This window comes from Hypomesus nipponensis, chromosome 9 (assembly GCF_054491055.1).
Source record: "Hypomesus nipponensis isolate SF chromosome 9, ASM5449105v1, whole genome shotgun sequence".
NCBI lineage: Eukaryota > Metazoa > Chordata > Actinopteri > Osmeriformes > Osmeridae > Hypomesus > Hypomesus nipponensis.
Window position 1 is genome coordinate 6,141,801 of NC_140369.1, and position 17,829 is coordinate 6,159,629.

Here is a 17,829-nt window from a genome sequence, read left to right on the forward strand (position 1 = left end):
CAAGCAGTGTGTAAACGCCCGGCGTGCCAGGAATCTAAAGGGTGGAATAGGAGATCAGAGGCCTGACTGACGTGGCGATGTGTGTGGGGTGAGTTTTAGACAGCTTGATACGCACATACACTGCCTATGGGGGCTCAGTATGCACTGAATGAGTCTCTCAACATAAGATACAGGGGCTGTCAGGCTTCGACTGGGATTGGATTTATACTAGCAGAGGAGCAAGACTTTGTAAGATTCTAGACATCACCACATTTACTGGATGGGATGATGAGCAGTCAATCCTGTTGCAACCTGACTGCTAAAGATGTTATTGGTCTATATCGACTGGCATTTGAATGGGATAAAATCATAATGCTTTTCCGGAAGACAAATACACCAAAACAAGGACCATAAAATGACACAGCCCTTCAATTTCCAGTAGGACCCGAATGTGTCCTTGACACCAGTCACAGTGTCAATTCCTATCAGTTCTGTCTCATTGGGTCCACAATTAGACATGGGCAGATGTTAGGGTCATGGTTCAATGATGGCTCCTACAACGTCCTGAGATCCATCTCTGGTTGGCTACTTCCTTATGTTTTATTTTTCCATCAATAATTGTCTTCCAATCTCCAGTAGGCCTGCATGTGGCTATGGCTTATTTGCTAATTAGACATGCCCTTCACATCACTGCAGTTATGTTTGGTTATGTTTGTCAGCTATACTAGTGTTCATTCAGTGTGCCTTTGCAACATTCAGTGGCCTAATAAAACGTATAAGCAGGTTTTTCTAAGCATAATTTAAAAAAAAAATATATATTAATTACTTTGACTGCGGAGATAAATCAATAAAAGGATGCTATGTGATTTGTTTTGTTTAGTCAAATCTAGTCAGACAAGCAGACAAATGTACTCTGTCACAAACAGCTGTGTTTCCGCTAAAGTGAAGGCTTGCAGAAGCCACCGTTGCTCCAAGCAGAACCTACTAATTAGAGGAAGAGAGGTTGATTCATTGCCCATGTACTACTTCCATCACTAAAAACACTTGTCCACAAAAGAAAAACACCAGGAAGAAAACTAGTGCAGCTGCAAGTTATACGAAGATTAGTCTTCCTTTGCTTCAGGATAGGTCCCCTTTGCATTTGGCCTCTCAGCATATGCTCCCAATTCACATTTTGTGACAGTAGAGACTTACATCACTGAACTGCTATAATGTCTAAGATAGCCTCAAGCAGGCTACAGCCAGGCATCTGTCAAAAATATTATTGAAAATAATATTATATGTAAGCGTTGTCTTGACTGATTATTGTGATGATTCACTTGAGGATTCATCAACAGACTCAAATAAGAGCATAACCTCTGACTTCTGGATGGTATTCATTTGGCAGTATCATATCAAAGTCTCAAAGAATCAAGTGTGCCTTCACAGGTCATTCAGACCAAAGTCCTGTAGATCATCAGAAGCAGCAGTAACTTGCCATAATAATATCAGTTAAATATTAAACATTCAAGGAGAAGTTGTACTGTGAGGCAGCCAGCCCAGAGTCCAACGTCCAATGGAAAGGTGTTCAACTTCCACAGTTTGAAATCTGTCACCTGGGAAAATAAATGGCTTACTCTGCCATTCTGAGGTCAACTGAAGTCCTAATTAATCCAAAAGCATGAGCCATGGACCTGGTTTGAAGTGGGCTTGGGTCGTAGGTCTTATCCTGAGGTTAGCTCATCATCTTCTCTACTGTCGCATTGATGAGGACTCCCACACACATACATCATTACAAACAGTGCCAGTGCTGCCACCGCAGAATGCTAATGACTGATGTGAATATGGCAACACTGCAGAGACCGGTGCTTTGCTGTCAATCACATGGGAAATTGGACTCAACCACTTTGGTGCATAGCCCAAAAATCTTTAAAACATGAGATCCCCATAGTATAAAAACTGTGGATTCAAACTAGCCAACCATGAAACAAATGTATTTGTTCATAGCATATTTTAATTCATTCATTCCCATAGGATTGAGATTAATATTAGTATAATCATTTTATTACCAGAGAAGATAATTTATATCTGTTCCTGAAAGCATACTGTAAAAGTAATGAAAATCCATTCTGCATTCATCAGTATTCTGCCAATGTTCTATATTGGCTCGTCACCCCAAAATTATATTCAGTGTGTTAACCACTTTACACTCACTCTTTCAAATTTGTTATGAATATATATATAAATATTCCAGCCAGGCTTTGAAAACTAAAACAAGCATTCTCTAAACAGAGCATTCTACATGATGAATTACTATAACCACCGAAACATTTTCCATGAGACAGAAATAACCTCAATTCCATCATTTTAATACGAAGATTTGTCTTCCGTCTCTCTGAGACTCCAGGCACCGAGTTTATAAAAGTGCATTTGCCTCCATAGACTGCCTCTCTCTTATTCAATCAATGAGCCATTTTTTATTGCCAGTGCACAAGCACCTGATTGCAATAATCCAGTTGATAGATGGAGTTGCAGCAGCCCTGTAGCAGGTGCGCTACACACCAGATAATGTGTTTTCATAAAGGGACTGCGCAGTCCTCTGACTCAGAGTTAGTGCATGTTTAAAATTACCCAAAACAATGTGGAGATTATTTCACTGTAATAGTAAAAGTAACTGTAGGAGAACGACTCTCTGCTTTTGTCTTTGATTCACTGCTTCCCAGATGCACACCTCCCTGTAGTGTTACATATCGAAGGAGCTGCAATATTTGGTTGAGAGAATATCTGGTTAAGGTGACATTCAGATTATCTCAGTGCTGACCTACCCGTTGGTTTGAATCTAATTGAACTTACTAAAAATATATTGCTGGTTGACCTTGCTTGTATTGACAGACAAAGACCATTTCATCTCAAACAATCACTGAATGTAAAGTGGGTTTTGTTGTGTTGGAATGAAAAGCAGATAAAAGCTTAGTATCTGTGGGTGAAGAGGGAGGGGCAATATGACCATCAGATTCCACAGCTGTCTTTTGAAACAAAAGGAATCTGAAACAAACAACAAAATGGAGGTACTGTAGGAAAGCATTTCTTATTCATGTCAGGTATTTAATAGTTGATTTTAGCCAAACAGTAAAACTCCCTGACGGTGTATATCCAGACAACTACAAAATGATTGGAAATAAAACATTTTAAAAAGTATGTTTTTGTACTTTCCCATGAGGGGCTGGGATGGAGGGAAGGGAAGTTCCAGACATCTGAGAAAGACTAATGAACACGACAAGATGGAGATGGGGGAGTAACAAGGGGGAGGAGAATAAGATGAAGCTGGAGCAGAGAATAACTGAATAGTCATCGCAACAAAAGATAGACAGTGGAAACAACCTTTTGTACTTATATAATGTGCTGATAAATTGTGCCTGTTTTTCTCCCTGATAGATTGGAGTAGAATGTCAGCATCTACTCCAAGCAGAAAAGAAGAAAGCATTTGACATCAGAAACAATTTTAGGAAGTAATAAAGAAGACTCTTATAAAAAGACAGTTGATGGTTATCTTGTACTACATTAGCTCTAAACGTAAGGAGAACAAAAAAGAGGTTTCGCCCAGTATAAAGGTCAGGGGCCCTTCAACAAGGATAGAGTGAGTCTAAATGAACAGACTTTTTATCAAGGAGTGAAGCCAATGTGGTATGGGCTAAAGTTAAGCTGGAGTAGTTGCAGCAGTTTTGAAAGGTAACCTTTACTTTTAAGAACCACATGAAATATGTTATGACAGGGGCCAGATCCACCCACACACCACAGTTCTGAGCCCCCCCCCCCCCGCCCCCCCGCCCCCCCCCCCCCCCCCACCTGGGCTGGGCTACCAAAGTATGTCTGTCTGATTGTCCCCTTGAATATAAATAATAACAATGCCCTTCAAGCATGTTTTTGGGCAGACGAATGAACAGGGTTTTGACAGGGTGCAACACCAACACTTATTGTTCCATATTCGTTTAGCATATATTGCTTATAAAGGAATATACTGTACATATTTTATTAATAGGTAGGCACACGTATTCAAACGAAATTACACACCATTTCAATAGCAATGGTATGAACTACAGAGAATGTAAATGTATTTCTAATGTGTTTAAAAGCGTCAGTGGCTTTTAATTCAAATGTGACTCTGTGAGATCCAGCCTCCTACGTGTGTCCTACCATCAAATGACATCATGAACATTTCAATACCCCCCCCCCCCCCTGCACAGTGCAAGCCAAAGACTGCTCTCATGGTTACTGTCATGTATGATTAGTTTGGATTTCATATGCTATCTGAAATGAGTGTGTGAGCTGTGAGGACAGCACAGTCAACGTCCACATACTATGGACAGTCGTGATTAACAGTCTTGAGCCAAATCTAAAGACCACCAATTTGTTTGTTAGCCACTATATGATAGTCTAGTCCTGTTTAGTACTACCAGTTATTACAGTATAATAGATAAGTGCACCGCGATAAACATTCTACGATCGTACTTATAATCGTCCAAGTCATTGCCAAGTCATAACATGAAGAGGTGGTTGAAGTTATCAACCTCACTATATAATTAATGTACTACAGTACTTACTCAATAACATTCAGTCAGAGCCATCATATCAGTTGGCTGTGATTGCATGGCTATTAATGGCTGCCGGTTGCACCAGCTTGAAAGTGTGGCGTGAAATAATTGTGCAGTGATAAAATCCTTTTTTTTATAATGAAACAGTCACTACTAATGATGTTAAAGGAAGCAAGTTTATATCTGTCAAAGTCAGACATAAGTTCTTGTGAAGGCTTGAGGCACAGGTGCAATCCCTCAATACCCTACCTTTTCCACCCCCCGATGGAAGCTCGAACCCCCCCTTCTTAGTTCATGCCACCTCCAACCCCCCTTCCTCCCAAAATAGATATAGACAAAGCATTTTAAAATATATTACTGAATAATTCACTCAAGCCAAGAGTTTGAGACCTGCAAATGAAATACAATGATTATTTAATAGCGTATAACTGTTGCTGAAGCCTCATGATTAATTTAAAAGGAGTGCATTATTAAGTTCTCACCTTCACAGTTTGTCCAGCTTCGGGGCCATCCTGGTGGGAACAGAAGAGATCATTAGGAACATTTGGAAATTCAGGAATATCTCTGTTAATAATTCAGCCATATTTCAATTTCAGATGACCTGCTGCACCTCCCCCTTCTCCAAGTATCTGGAAAAAGATAAATGTTCCAGTTTACTTCTTTGTCTTAAGTCCTTCGGCATATCACTCCCCAAACCTATCAGAGACAGCACCAACCTGTCAACTTTTAAATCTTTAGTTAAAACGCCCCTTTTTAGATCTGCTTTTAATGTGTAAAAATGCTGTGATTTTATAGGATGTACTTGTTGTATGTTTATTTTAACCATGTAAAGTGACTGAGTATTTTGAAAAGCGCAATATAAATACAATTTATTATTATTATTATGTTCACAATTTCACAAAATATATCTCATGAGAAATGTGGAATCTGCTGTTATTATATTGTGGATGGAATACGTAATGAACAACGGTGTTGAACATTATTCATATAATGAGAGTGCATTTAAAAACACCATTTGTAAATATACACGTCAACCCATGTGCATAACAAACGTACATACTGTTTTTAAAGTCATATTTATTGCAAGGGTGTTACTGAGAGTACAGGAGTTAAAGTACAGACAAGACTGACTGACTGACAAGCAATTCAGTGATAATCATGAATTGCATGGGGCAGGAAGCAGGATGTCTGGGGTTGTTAGAAAACATTACTGGATTTATGAGCTTAATGTGAGTGGAAGAATATCTTATGTGAGGCAGTTCAGGTGTGATTGTGTTTGTCGTGAGTTCGCAGCAAGAACAGTCCCTCTTCTGGAGAAAAAATGCTTCAGTAGTGGACCCCGCCTCAACATTCTAACCCAAAGGCTGTCAAAACTAATCTCGCATCATAACTTCTCCAGACCTCACAAGTCGAAGAAAATTATATCTAGGTAAGATTATTCACAATTTTCTTTCTCCAAACCTGGTAAAATGATTTTATCTGACAGGTGGCAGAGTGAGGTAGGTGCTATTTGTACATTAGCATATATATCACTGGTTATGCAGAATAGTGTGGACTGTGGAATGACAATACTACCCGATTTTTATGTTGAACTGAGTCGTTGAAGCAGCACATAGTTTTTTTCCCCCAACAGGTGGGGATCTTGAGTTCTCTCTATAGGCATACAGTACCTGCAAATGCTGTGGATGCAATGCATATTTATGCTACACTAACTATACGTACTGCGTTGTATGTATAGGTGGGAGATTACAGTGATTCAAGACTATGGTGTATCATATCTAATGTTGATGGACACTATATAGCATGAAGCAGAGGAGCGTAAATCAATGTCAGGGTAAATCAATGTCATTTCAATTAGAAGTCACATAGCATGTGATTATTTTACTAAGTTCTGTGCCGTTCAGAGGGTGTGGGTGTAAACTGTAAATATGCATTATTTCCATGGCAACAGCGACAGGAATCACAGGGGTCAGCACTTTGATCAACTGATTTGCTAAGTATACTTTACAGATGTCAATCACAAACATCCACAGTTATGGTGGAGAAAAGAAGATGAGTGAGAGATGAAGCATCTTTCGGATGTGTCTACGCATGGTTGAAGATCTGTACATGTAGAGCTGACTGTCAGTTCCATGCGTGTGAGTCATGTACATATGCATCTGTTCAAACGTAACCGGTGTGAATAGTCGGCCTACCTGTACAGCGATGGTAAGGGACGTTGCCTGGAAGTGTTTCTCCACCAGGTTGGCCACTCTCTGGGTGGTGCTGAAGAGATCAGCCACCTCATCAGGACGCAGGTCCCGGAAGCGCTCCACCAGCCGCAGGGGGCACACCAACACATCTGGGAGACACTCTTGTTAAAGAAAAGCTAAGCTAACATGGAGATCCACAAGGCCAGCTAAGCTAACGTGGAGATCCACAAGGCCAGCTAAGCTAACGTGGAGATCCACAAGGCCAGCTAAGCTAACGTGGAGATCCAGAAGGCCAGCTAAGCTAACGTGGAGATCCACAAGGCCAGCTAAGCTAACGTGGAGATCCACAAGGCCAGCTAAGCTAACGTGGAGATCCTCAAGGCCAGCTAAGCTAACGTGGAGATCCACAAGGCCAGCTACGCTAACGTGGAGATCCACAAGGCCAGCTAAGCTAACGTGGAGATCCACAAGGCCAGCTAAGCTAACGTGGAGATCCACAAGGCCAGCTACGCTAACGTGGAGATCCACAAGGCCAGCTAAGCTAACGTGGAGATCCACAAGGCCAGCTAAGCGACATAAGTGGCAGACAACCTCTGAGCTGTTCCTCTAATCCAATCACTCTGACTTTGTGAAATGTACTGATAACCATATATATAAAAATCAGATCACTGCATGTCCAGGTTGCCAAGGGCAACCATAATCACAAGGAAACTACTCTGTGTAGTTCCCCCCCTTAAACCAGAGCATTTTGCAGATGTATTTTTTGTGCGAAGTTGTGCAGGGCAACAAAAATGATCAATTTCCGTTGAGTCATAAAGGTCAGGAAACATATTTCACAAAATATCCCACAGTCCACATAGTGGTGTAATTGTACACTGAAAAGTAATCAAGCTTGGCTACAATAGCGAAACATGTTTTGATGACAGGTGGAAGGAGCAAACGTCTGAAGGCTGAGGCAAATGTCACCCTCTGTTCTGGGTTATTGGATCAATAACAGTGTTTTGAGAACACTGCCAGTGAAGCAGTTCTCAGAAACCCAGAGCCCGTAATCATGCTGGTAAGGGAACAAGAACAGGGACAAAACCATTCCTCTCTGAAATAAAAACAAAAAGACAGAGAGAAATGATCTCAAAATACAAAACCCCACCACCCCAAAAAAAACCCTGCTTCTTTAGATGGTCGGAGAAGGAAGATTGACTGTTGTAGAGAGCTATTTTACTGAAGCCCAAAAGCAGCAAAGTCATACCTGTGATCACAGATTTAGTTGTTTATTGGCCAAGAGTGGCTTTCAAGAGAACAGCTAATGTGATGACCACATGGGCACGGGTCTCCTGAGGACTGGAGATATTTTGATTATCCTGTGATCCTGCTGATTAAGCTCTCTTTTTGACTCATGCCATTTTCCATTCAATTCATCTCTTAATTACTGATTTGCCAAAAACACACCAAAGAGTTTAATCAAAATAAAAGTCTAATGTAGCAAACGGTTGCAAGGATTTTGAGGAGTTGGACCTTTTGACAACTCTTTGACTTGTGACGTATTGATTTCATGGGTATATTTCATGAGAGACAGAACATAATAAATGTTGAAATGTTGAAAACCTTGAAGTGAAAAGAAATCCAAAGATGAGGCGGTGAAAGTGAAGCAGGCATCCGGGTCCAATCCCCAACCATAAAACTGCATCCTGTTGCGTTTCGAGAGGATGATTACATCCTCGCGTTTCACGGCACAATGGTCTCATCTGGGCGCCATTCATCTCCAAAGTCAGAAACAGCGGCACAAATGATCAGTTTGCTCCCCCTTTTCATGTGCACCGCGCTGGAATGAAATCAGATATCATATTAAGTGATATCGTTCTTCTGACTCATCTCTGGCTACGCAGCCACCAAGGATGAAAGATTACTGGGCTGGGGGTTAGGAGGGGCAAGTCTGAAAACACACCGTGTTTACTTTGAGATTGATACCATTACGTGGCTTTGAAAAACGGAATAAAAACAAATGTATTCATCCAAAAATGATATTAATATCATCAGTCATGGTAACACTTATTATAACCTACCAATGTGTAGATTTTCTGATGTAGTCTTCTAACACTATCTAGAACTATTTTGAATGTTCTCAAATCTCCCCCTCAAATCAAACTAAATTTGTATTGCCCTTTATACAAACAATGTCACACAGGGCTTCAGGTATACCCATAGAACTGCACCTCAACCAACCTCAACCACATACATTTACATTTCATCATTTATTAGACGCTTTTTCATTTAGGGACATTCCCCTGAGGCAAGTAGGGTGAAGTGCCTTGCCCAAGGACACAACTTCATTTGGCACAGCCGGGAATCAAACCAACAACCTTCTGATTCATAGCCCGACTCCCTAACCGCTCAGCCATCTGACCCCCACATACACACAAACCTTATCTGCCACAGAATAGTCACACAAATGCAAACACCTGTATATACTGAAAAAGTAAAGTCAACTTGGAAACTGGGACATGGTGGTAAAAAAGCGGTAGTAAAGCAGTGGTAAAGTAAATCAAACAAAATAACAGAAAACATCAAGCTGATAGAAACACTTAAAACAAGGAGTAGGAAGGTCCTGCTTCGATTTGTTTCCTAGAGGTTTCTGCTCCAGGGCTAATGAAAGATTGCACTATTTGAGATCAAAGAGAAGTGAGTGCTACCTAAAAAATCTAGCAATAACGGGATGGGAAAAAAAGGATTAGAGGAGTAGATTAGGCCTATTTATATTATCTCTCCCTTACAGGGACAATACTACCACTGCCACCACAACCACAAGTCAGAATCCTCCTCATCATCATCTTCATCATCACTATTACTGTTACTGTCAGTGTCATCTTCCTCATCGTCGCTCCCATCATCATTTTCCTTATGTAGAAACCATCTCTTTCTTGTGAGAAAAACACACCTCTTCACTCCCTTGGGTTTAATCGTTCTACTCCTTCTTCACTACTCGGCTCATGTAACCCTGAGTGGGATGTAAAGACTGGGGAAATAAGCCCAGCACACAGCGGCATCTTCATTCCTGCTGGTGCACTGTAGTCACCCAGTACCAATTCAGCACTTGCCAACGTTACACCTTTTCACTGCATGCCAAAGCCACCATATCTTTTGTGTGTCAGGCACTTCATTTAGAACCTCTGAACAATCCTCAAGGTAACAGGAGACTTCTGGATGTCTCTGCCCAAGTCAATCAAATCTCAATCTCTCAACGGAAGCAGGCCACATTCTCATTCCAGCCCCCATGAGTTGGCGACCGAATGGGCCTGTTGGGCAGGGGGGGCCTGCAGCAAGAACCCTCCCTTTTGATCCCATTATTATCTGTCATAACAGTTATTTGACTGCTTTCATCTGATGCACTCCCGAGGTTGTGGTGCATGTAATAAGAACAAGGCATCCCAGATTGGTTTTACATTGCAAATGCAATCATTTCTTTGAGGGAAAACATCTGCCCGGCCCCCCACCCCGCCCCCCGGAACGTTATCATTTTCTACTGCGACATTGACTTTGCCTGGGTCTATGAAGATCCTCCCCCCCATCACCCCCCCCATCACCCCTGAGAATACCCCCAACACCTCTTCCTTCTCCTCACCCATCCATATCCCAGCCTCCTTCTTTCAATATGCTGGAAGGAAAATGGTAGAATTTGGATTAAGGCGGAAAAAGATAAATAAATAATGGCGCTTTACAATTGGATCACAAATCCCATGATTCAACCCACGAGAGGCTCCGGAGGAGTTTCTGTGCGGGACGGAGAAATTAAAATGGCAGCTAGAGTAATGACATCTAATAAACTATTACGGATTTACACCCAGAGTGTGACCTCGCAAATAGGGTATGGCTGAGGGCTCGACGTTTCTGATGACAGTGTGGGAGAAATGGCCAGAATGCCAAATGATTCTCAAGTCTTTGTATTTCTTTGGAAGGGGGAGCAGCTAAGAATACTCGTCTAGTGAGAATAATTACTGCCCAATGTTCAAACTTCCCAGAGTACGTCAAGTATTTGGCAGCAGAGGATACTCTGCACACCATGTCATGCAAAATGGAAAGTGAGATATCGGACACACTTTACAAGCACCAGGCACACAGCATCTTTACAATGCCCTTAGCATCAGATCACAGTGCCCTGCTCAACATGGCTCAGAAACTGGCAAAACAAACGGATCCATCACTGCAGAAACAAATGCCTATGTCTGCTAGATTACAGCCCAGGCAAAATGGCCTCAATCACCCCATCATCCCTGCAAAGAGATGCACTGCTGATCAGATGATTCCTCCATAGAGAGGGGTGAAAACCAAAAACTAACTTTTTTGAGCCGCAAGGGGAAAAAAAGAGATGGAGGGAGAAGGGTCAGATGAGGAGGAAAGAGGAAAAGAAAGAGATAGGTAGGTTGAAAGGATAGAAAGTATTTATCCAAGCCAAACATGGGTTTATTTTCCTGCTGCATCCTGCAGTGTGAATGCAAGGCGGACCTTGAACATTCAAACTGCACTCACTGGGTTTAATTACTATGAGAGGCCTTTATTGACAAAAAACAGCCACACAGTGGAATTGGGTTTTATTGCAACCAAAATTCATCTAATCAAAGATTATGAGTTACTTTTCATCAAATATTTAAGCTTTTAATATGAGCCTTTCAGACGAGATATACAGCTTGGGACATGGGAAAAATCATGTTTATTTCAACGCCTAATAGAATCAACTGGAAACTCAATCTCATGTGAGTGTTATTGCCGACACAGGCAATGTTGTTGTTGAGGAGCAGAAAGCAGAGATGAGGTTCGTTGCCTGCACACATTCAGAACCCCCCCCCCTCACCCCCCACAGCACTGCTCCGACGTATTCTTCACCCCCTGAAGCACGCAGGCTTTTACACAAATAGTAATTAAAAACAAAAACATCTAATTAAAAGCTGAATCATGTGAAATGAAGCGAGGGGAGGCGGCTGTGCAAATGAGCTGTGTGTGTGTGTGTGCGTGTATGTGTGTGTGTGTGTATGTGTGTGTGTGTGCGTGTGTTGGGGGTTGTTACTGAGCTTAGGGTTGTGCTACAGAGTGGAGCTGGATGAGACTGCTTGAGAAGTTCCATCTGATGTGGCAGAGGACAACATGAGACTGAGGGGTGGGGGCTCAAAGGAACCACAGCGTCCAAGACAGACCCTGCTCTCACACCATGCAGTACAAAACACACACACACACACACATATACACCCCTTTCAAGGGCCTAGTGCATGGCGTGGCACAACTCAGTGTGATTTTGAGGACTGGAAAAAATCTGACAATATGTGACCATTGATCATGATCTTTTCCCAGTCTTCAACTGCTCTCCACTGAGGAGATGTTACACTATAACCCTTAACAGTGGGATACCACACCAGCCCTGGCCCTGCAGCCTTGAAATCCTCTCATCTCCTCGAGTTGAGGAAAAAAAAAGAAAGAAAATGGAACAAAGACGGTAAAAATGTAATCCACTTTCACACTGGTGTGCTCTTCACATAGCCAGAAGCACCCCTAAGGTTAATGGCACCAATCATTCTCTGCCAGGCCCAAGCCCCTTCCAACTTTGTGCCACAATGACGGACCTGCCCTGGCCTCTAACATCTACCTCCCCCACACATGATTGCAAGAGAACAAGAACAAGAGGAAAGAGTAGAAAAATGACACCCTATACCAGAGTGCAACACATCCACCTAAACAAGCGCACCCCCCTTGCATGGGCAAAAATGGCAAAGTGTTCGCTTGGGGATGCCAACTCACTCCCTTGTAATTACCTTTCCAATACAATAATAGTCATTTTCCCTTTGAAAACATTGCAAGCATTGGCTGGAGTACTGCACCAACAAGGAGTTGCCATAGCGAGGTACTCCAAGCGCCTGCCAATGAGCAGGTAGGCATTGCTAGACGAACAGAGCACCCACAACTCAACACTGACAGGCGGCACACGGAGAATGGGAGAGGAGTAAGTGCTCCCCATCATGTTCCTTTCAGAAGAACAAAACCCTGCTGTGCTGGTTGGATTCTGCCTCTGGCACAACATGTCTGCTCATTTTAGCATCCAGTCTAATACATACATCATCCCCAAAAACAAAAACAACACAGAGGGAGAATGTAAAAGAATGAGAGAGGAAGACAAGAGAGAGAGAGAGAGAGAGAGAGAGAGAGAGAGAGAGAGAGAGAGAGAGAGAGAGAGAGAGAGAGAGAGAGAGAGAGAGAGAGAGAGAGAGAGAGAGAGAGAGAGAGAGAGAGAGAGAGAGAGAGAGAGAGAGAGAGAGAGAGAGAGACACAACAGCAAACATCTGACATTCATTTCAATACCTTCTTTTGAGTCCTGACAGGTATTGTGGAAGTGTGTGCATGACTCTATTTTCTACATGATTGATCCACCGGATCATGACAGAGGAGTGAGATGCACATGCTCGATCCTCACGTAGAGGGTCTGCAAACGTCTCTCCTCGTTACAGGAGACTGGTCAGGGAACTGAGGTCTGAATAAACAGGATCATTGAGTCACAAGTTGACAGACTTGGTAATTGAAGTGTTGTCAAATAAATTCATAAGAGCTAAATATACCATTGCTTACCCTGAAAACACAAAGGAAAATTGATGACAGGAATTCTTAGATTACCTTGACCTCCTTATTTGGACTTTCCAAATACATTACCCCACAACGTTGCCACACCTCAAGCTGCAGGGGAGAGTACACACTGACGCCTAAATCAAATTGTATCTCTGCTATCAATCACACGTAAATGACACACCTAAACCCTCAATATGGCCTGTGGGAGTACGAAAGCTGTTTAGTGGCTCTGTGCCTGTGGCTATATATATGATCTACAGTATAGAAGGAACCTTTCCCTAAACACAGGCGCAGGCAAGCCCTTCATAATGCCCCTTGTGCAGATACACAGTCCCTATTGGGTAAGTGAATTATTCAAGTGTCACGTCTCTTTAGTGATTTATGATGAGAATATCAGTGGGCCTGGAACAGCCGGGAAGTGAAGGATAAATAATCATATTAGAGGAGACATAAGGCTTGAAATTATGTGCACACAACTTCATATTCACCACATAAAACTGGCGTTGGCACCTTTAATTCATGATAGATGTACTGCAAGTGTACAATAAGAGTCTCTTTAGAGTGAGGAATTGGAATTGGACATATACCACGCAAAATTAAGCACACGAGTGGGCATTCAAGTGATCATATGTCTTACTCAAAAATATTCAATAAGCAATCCTAACCAAGACAAATACATGGCGGAAATATCAAAATGATTGTTCACTAGAGGTCAATGCATCCCTAAACTTTTTTAGCTTTTTTGGGGGGGGCACTAGTTGGCATGGTGATGAACCATCAGCAACGTGTGGCAGCCTGAGAGCAGGGGAGAGACAGCAGTGAGGCAAGATTTCCCACGCTAGCACACTCGGCCTGCATCGGTATAAATAGGATTTTCTCCCTGTCCTGTCAATATCTAATGCAGAACCCATTCAATATCTAGTGTCTTGGGCAAAAGCTTACCTCTGCAATTATCACTTAACTGTCAGGTAGGATTAGAAGGTCCAAAGCTGTCCTGACCGATCTAAAAAAAACAACAACAAAAAACCTTGGAGATATCCTGTGACAGCTGCGCTTTCAGGACTACATCATCGGGGAGAAGACAATGCAGGAGGAAGAGAAAAGCCTTAGGATTCATCCTGGATAAGAAATACAACTCTCTTATCTAAATCCCTATCTCTGCTGGATCATGCTAGGCTTTGAGCAGACATTGTACAATTGTAAAGGCTTTAATGATGCGCTCGGATATAGCTCCAGCAACATCATGAGACTACAGGAATGTTCTCTACAAGAGACCTCAACAACCTCTACTATATTTTTCAGTACCAAGGAAAATATATTTCTCACCATCCTTACAGCTAGGTGATTGTAAACACAGTAACACCCTAACAGTTGTAGTACTGGGGTTGAGTATTGATACAACAATTGTTTTCGATGGTATTTGCCAATGATGTACAATAATAGCTTTGAAACAACAAATTACTGACATGCAAGCCTTTTACAAAAAGTACACTTTCATAGAAAGCAGTCAGTTGAAGCTAATATTGAAATGCTCTATCCACAAACATTTACAACAGATGCCAGCAAAGTTGTTCCAATCTATTGGATCTCTTCTTAAAAAACTCACCAATTACATCACACTCATTTAAATTCAATGGCTCTCCTTCTAAAAACAAATTGTTCTCAAAAACAACCAAATGGACAAGAAGCGTGGCTAAACGATTCCATCATTGCTTAAACAGCCTTTTAGTCTGACGTTTTCATGAAGGGGTACATAGGGGGACATGGATGAGGGAGTGGGTGCACATCTAGATCATGGTACATGCATTCAGGCAGCAGACGCTATGACACGGGGAGATCTCCCCACAAGGCGGTTTGCTCCTCTCTCTGCCCATCATGTTAGAAGTACAGGAACTGTCAGACAGAGCAACGCTTGCTTTTCCGGATCACAGGGTTAAAGAAGTCGGAGAAGTGAGGACCTTGGAGACAGAGACTTGTCAAAGCATTAAGCCTTCTCTGTCAGTTTTCTTGGGAACAGAGACACTACGAAATGCCCTTTCACACCGATCTTGCTGACTAGGTCTGACCTCAGTGTCCATCACTGAGCCTGGAACATTCTCAATGTGAGGACCGTGGCAGATAGGATGCTCTCAAAGACACTTCAAAGATGATAGCCCTAATTTGTCTCAGAGAATTGCCGTATTCAAGATAAACAGAATGCAGAGCTGAATATGATCTACAGTCGCAGGATGACAGGGGCAGGCGGGGGATTTTGTTGATGAGGTCGCCTCCTGTGATGTCATATCCAGAGTCCTTGTTGGGCTTGTCCCCTAAGGGCAAGCCTGAGGGGGTTACATGACTCTGTCAAATGCTGTTTGTTCCAGAAAAATGATATCAGCAAAGTGTCATCAGCCTTTAAGGAGTTTTTGCAAGCTTTTGCGCCCAAACATTACTGGAAAGTTGTTGCCTGTGTGCGTTTCCCATGAGATGACAACATACAAGGCATGTTTGCCGTTGGTTCTGGGGTGGCAGTTGTGAGGAATTACAAAATGGCTCCCTGTGTTTTGTTTTTGCCCCATCTGGCGCATTGTGAAGATGAGGGATGGAGGAAAGCGGAACGCGAAGGAAAACGCTGAAGTGACAACAAATAAATCTCTTTCAGTATGAAAGATGAGTCTTTCTGGCTAGGTCTCAGAAGCTGTGGGGCAGATCCATTCACATTACCTGTCTGTGACATTTAGCTTGGGTGACTTTTGCTCTTGAAGAGTACTGCTGTGTTCGTCTACAGTACCAAGAAAGGAGGTGAGGAACATAATATACTGGCATAAACAATATCTTATCATACAAGTATTCCATCTGAATGTTGACTTAGACTTAAAAGAATCAGAGGTGTACAATGTGCACAAATGAAACAAGGCTAAATTTCACTCTACTTCAGAGTTACTTCCACATCTGAAACAACAACTTGCAGACTAGGAATGGGGTTTTGTTTTTGCTCTGAGGTAAAGGGCAAATTCACAAGGGAGCTCGACACTGATCAAAGCATTCAAGCCAGCTATTAAAAAAGAGAAAGGTCCCTGGTGGTTCTCTGGTGTTCGGGAGCGAGTTGTATTCCCTCACGGATAAACAATAATAATAAAGCGATAAGAGCTACACTGGCACCCGGATCCCTGTCAACCTCATCTGAAGGGTGGGATGCCAATCCTCCAGGGCCCCCGGGGCCCCAGGAAACCATCCAATCCATATTTCAGCCAGATAATGATTTCAACAACACAAGCACAACTATGTGGCCTTGTTGAAAGTTGGATGTGCGAGACATACTTTTTGGATCAGAACCAAATTGGTCTTGCTGTCTGCTCATTGTAACCGGTTGTCAAAGATGTACAGGATGGGGATGTCAGTCTTATGCCATGTCATAATATATTGGCTTTCTGTAGTATGTAATACAAGACTGTAGTAGAACGTTTAAGAGAGACAAACTAGTTTAGCAATGCCATCCCTTGTAATGACTAAAAAACTTTTGGGTAAAGTGAGAAAGTAAGAAATAAAACAAATTGAATAACCTTCACAGCATTCTTTATACTACGGCTCTTTGTGTTAATCAATCTTGAACTGCAGAAACAAAACATCTCAATTATTGTGGAATGCACTGCCTGAAATTACAATACAGCTTCTCCTCAGGTTGATCATAAACACACTGTTACGACACTATTTCTCTCAACAGCCTTGGAAGAGACAACGATGAATGCATTTTATTTGAATATGTGGCAATACTGGGATGTTTGCTAACTTTTGTCTGCAATATAAGACGTACAATCCACTCCATACAAGTGGAGCATAAAACTATTTAACATTTTGTAATGATGTTTTGAACACCAGTTGGTACATGATGTATTGAACAACAGTTAGCACATGATTATTTATCTACTGAAATGCTATATATCTACTGAAATGCTATATTTATATATATATATATATATATATATATATATATATATAAATATATATATATAAATATATATATATATATATATATATATAAATATATATATATAAATATAGCATTTCAGTAGATAAATAGCATTTCAGTAGATAAATAATCATGTGCTAACTGTTGTTCAATACATGTGTGTATATATCTATATATATATATATATATATATATAATCAATCAATACACATACATATACATATATATATACATATACATATATATATATGTATGTGTATTGATTGATTATATATATATGTATATATATATATACACATGCATTGAACAACAGTTAGTACATGATTATTTATCTACCCGGATCCCCACAGACTCGCAGACACACAGACCAAAACTGAGCGTTTTGCCCTAGGCACCATCCCATGTCTGTTGCTGTCTGAAGCACTTTACCTCTCCTGCAGCTTGAGCCTGGGAGGCCAGCCTCTCAACAGTTCTCCCTGTCTTCCCCTGGGGGGGGGATGACAAGCACAGGCTCAGCTGGCCTCAGTCTGCCTCTCAC

At 41.7% G+C, this 17,829-nt stretch overlaps 1 protein-coding gene across 4 annotated transcripts in view; it reads right to left on the reverse strand.

Moving 5' to 3' along the window:
- fhit (fragile histidine triad diadenosine triphosphatase) overlaps window positions 1-17,829 on the reverse strand; it is a 133,542-nt gene that overhangs the window by 27,210 nt on the left and 88,503 nt on the right. For all 4 annotated transcript variants that reach the window (XM_084704050.1, XM_084704051.1, XM_084704048.1 and 1 more), the window contains 2 exons: window positions 6,746-6,891; window positions 5,033-5,062 (listed from right to left, as the gene is read on the reverse strand). In XM_084704050.1, the coding sequence (XP_084560176.1) occupies window positions 5,033-5,062; window positions 6,746-6,891 (176 nt within the window). The remainder of the gene's footprint in view (window positions 1-5,032; window positions 5,063-6,745; window positions 6,892-17,829) is intronic.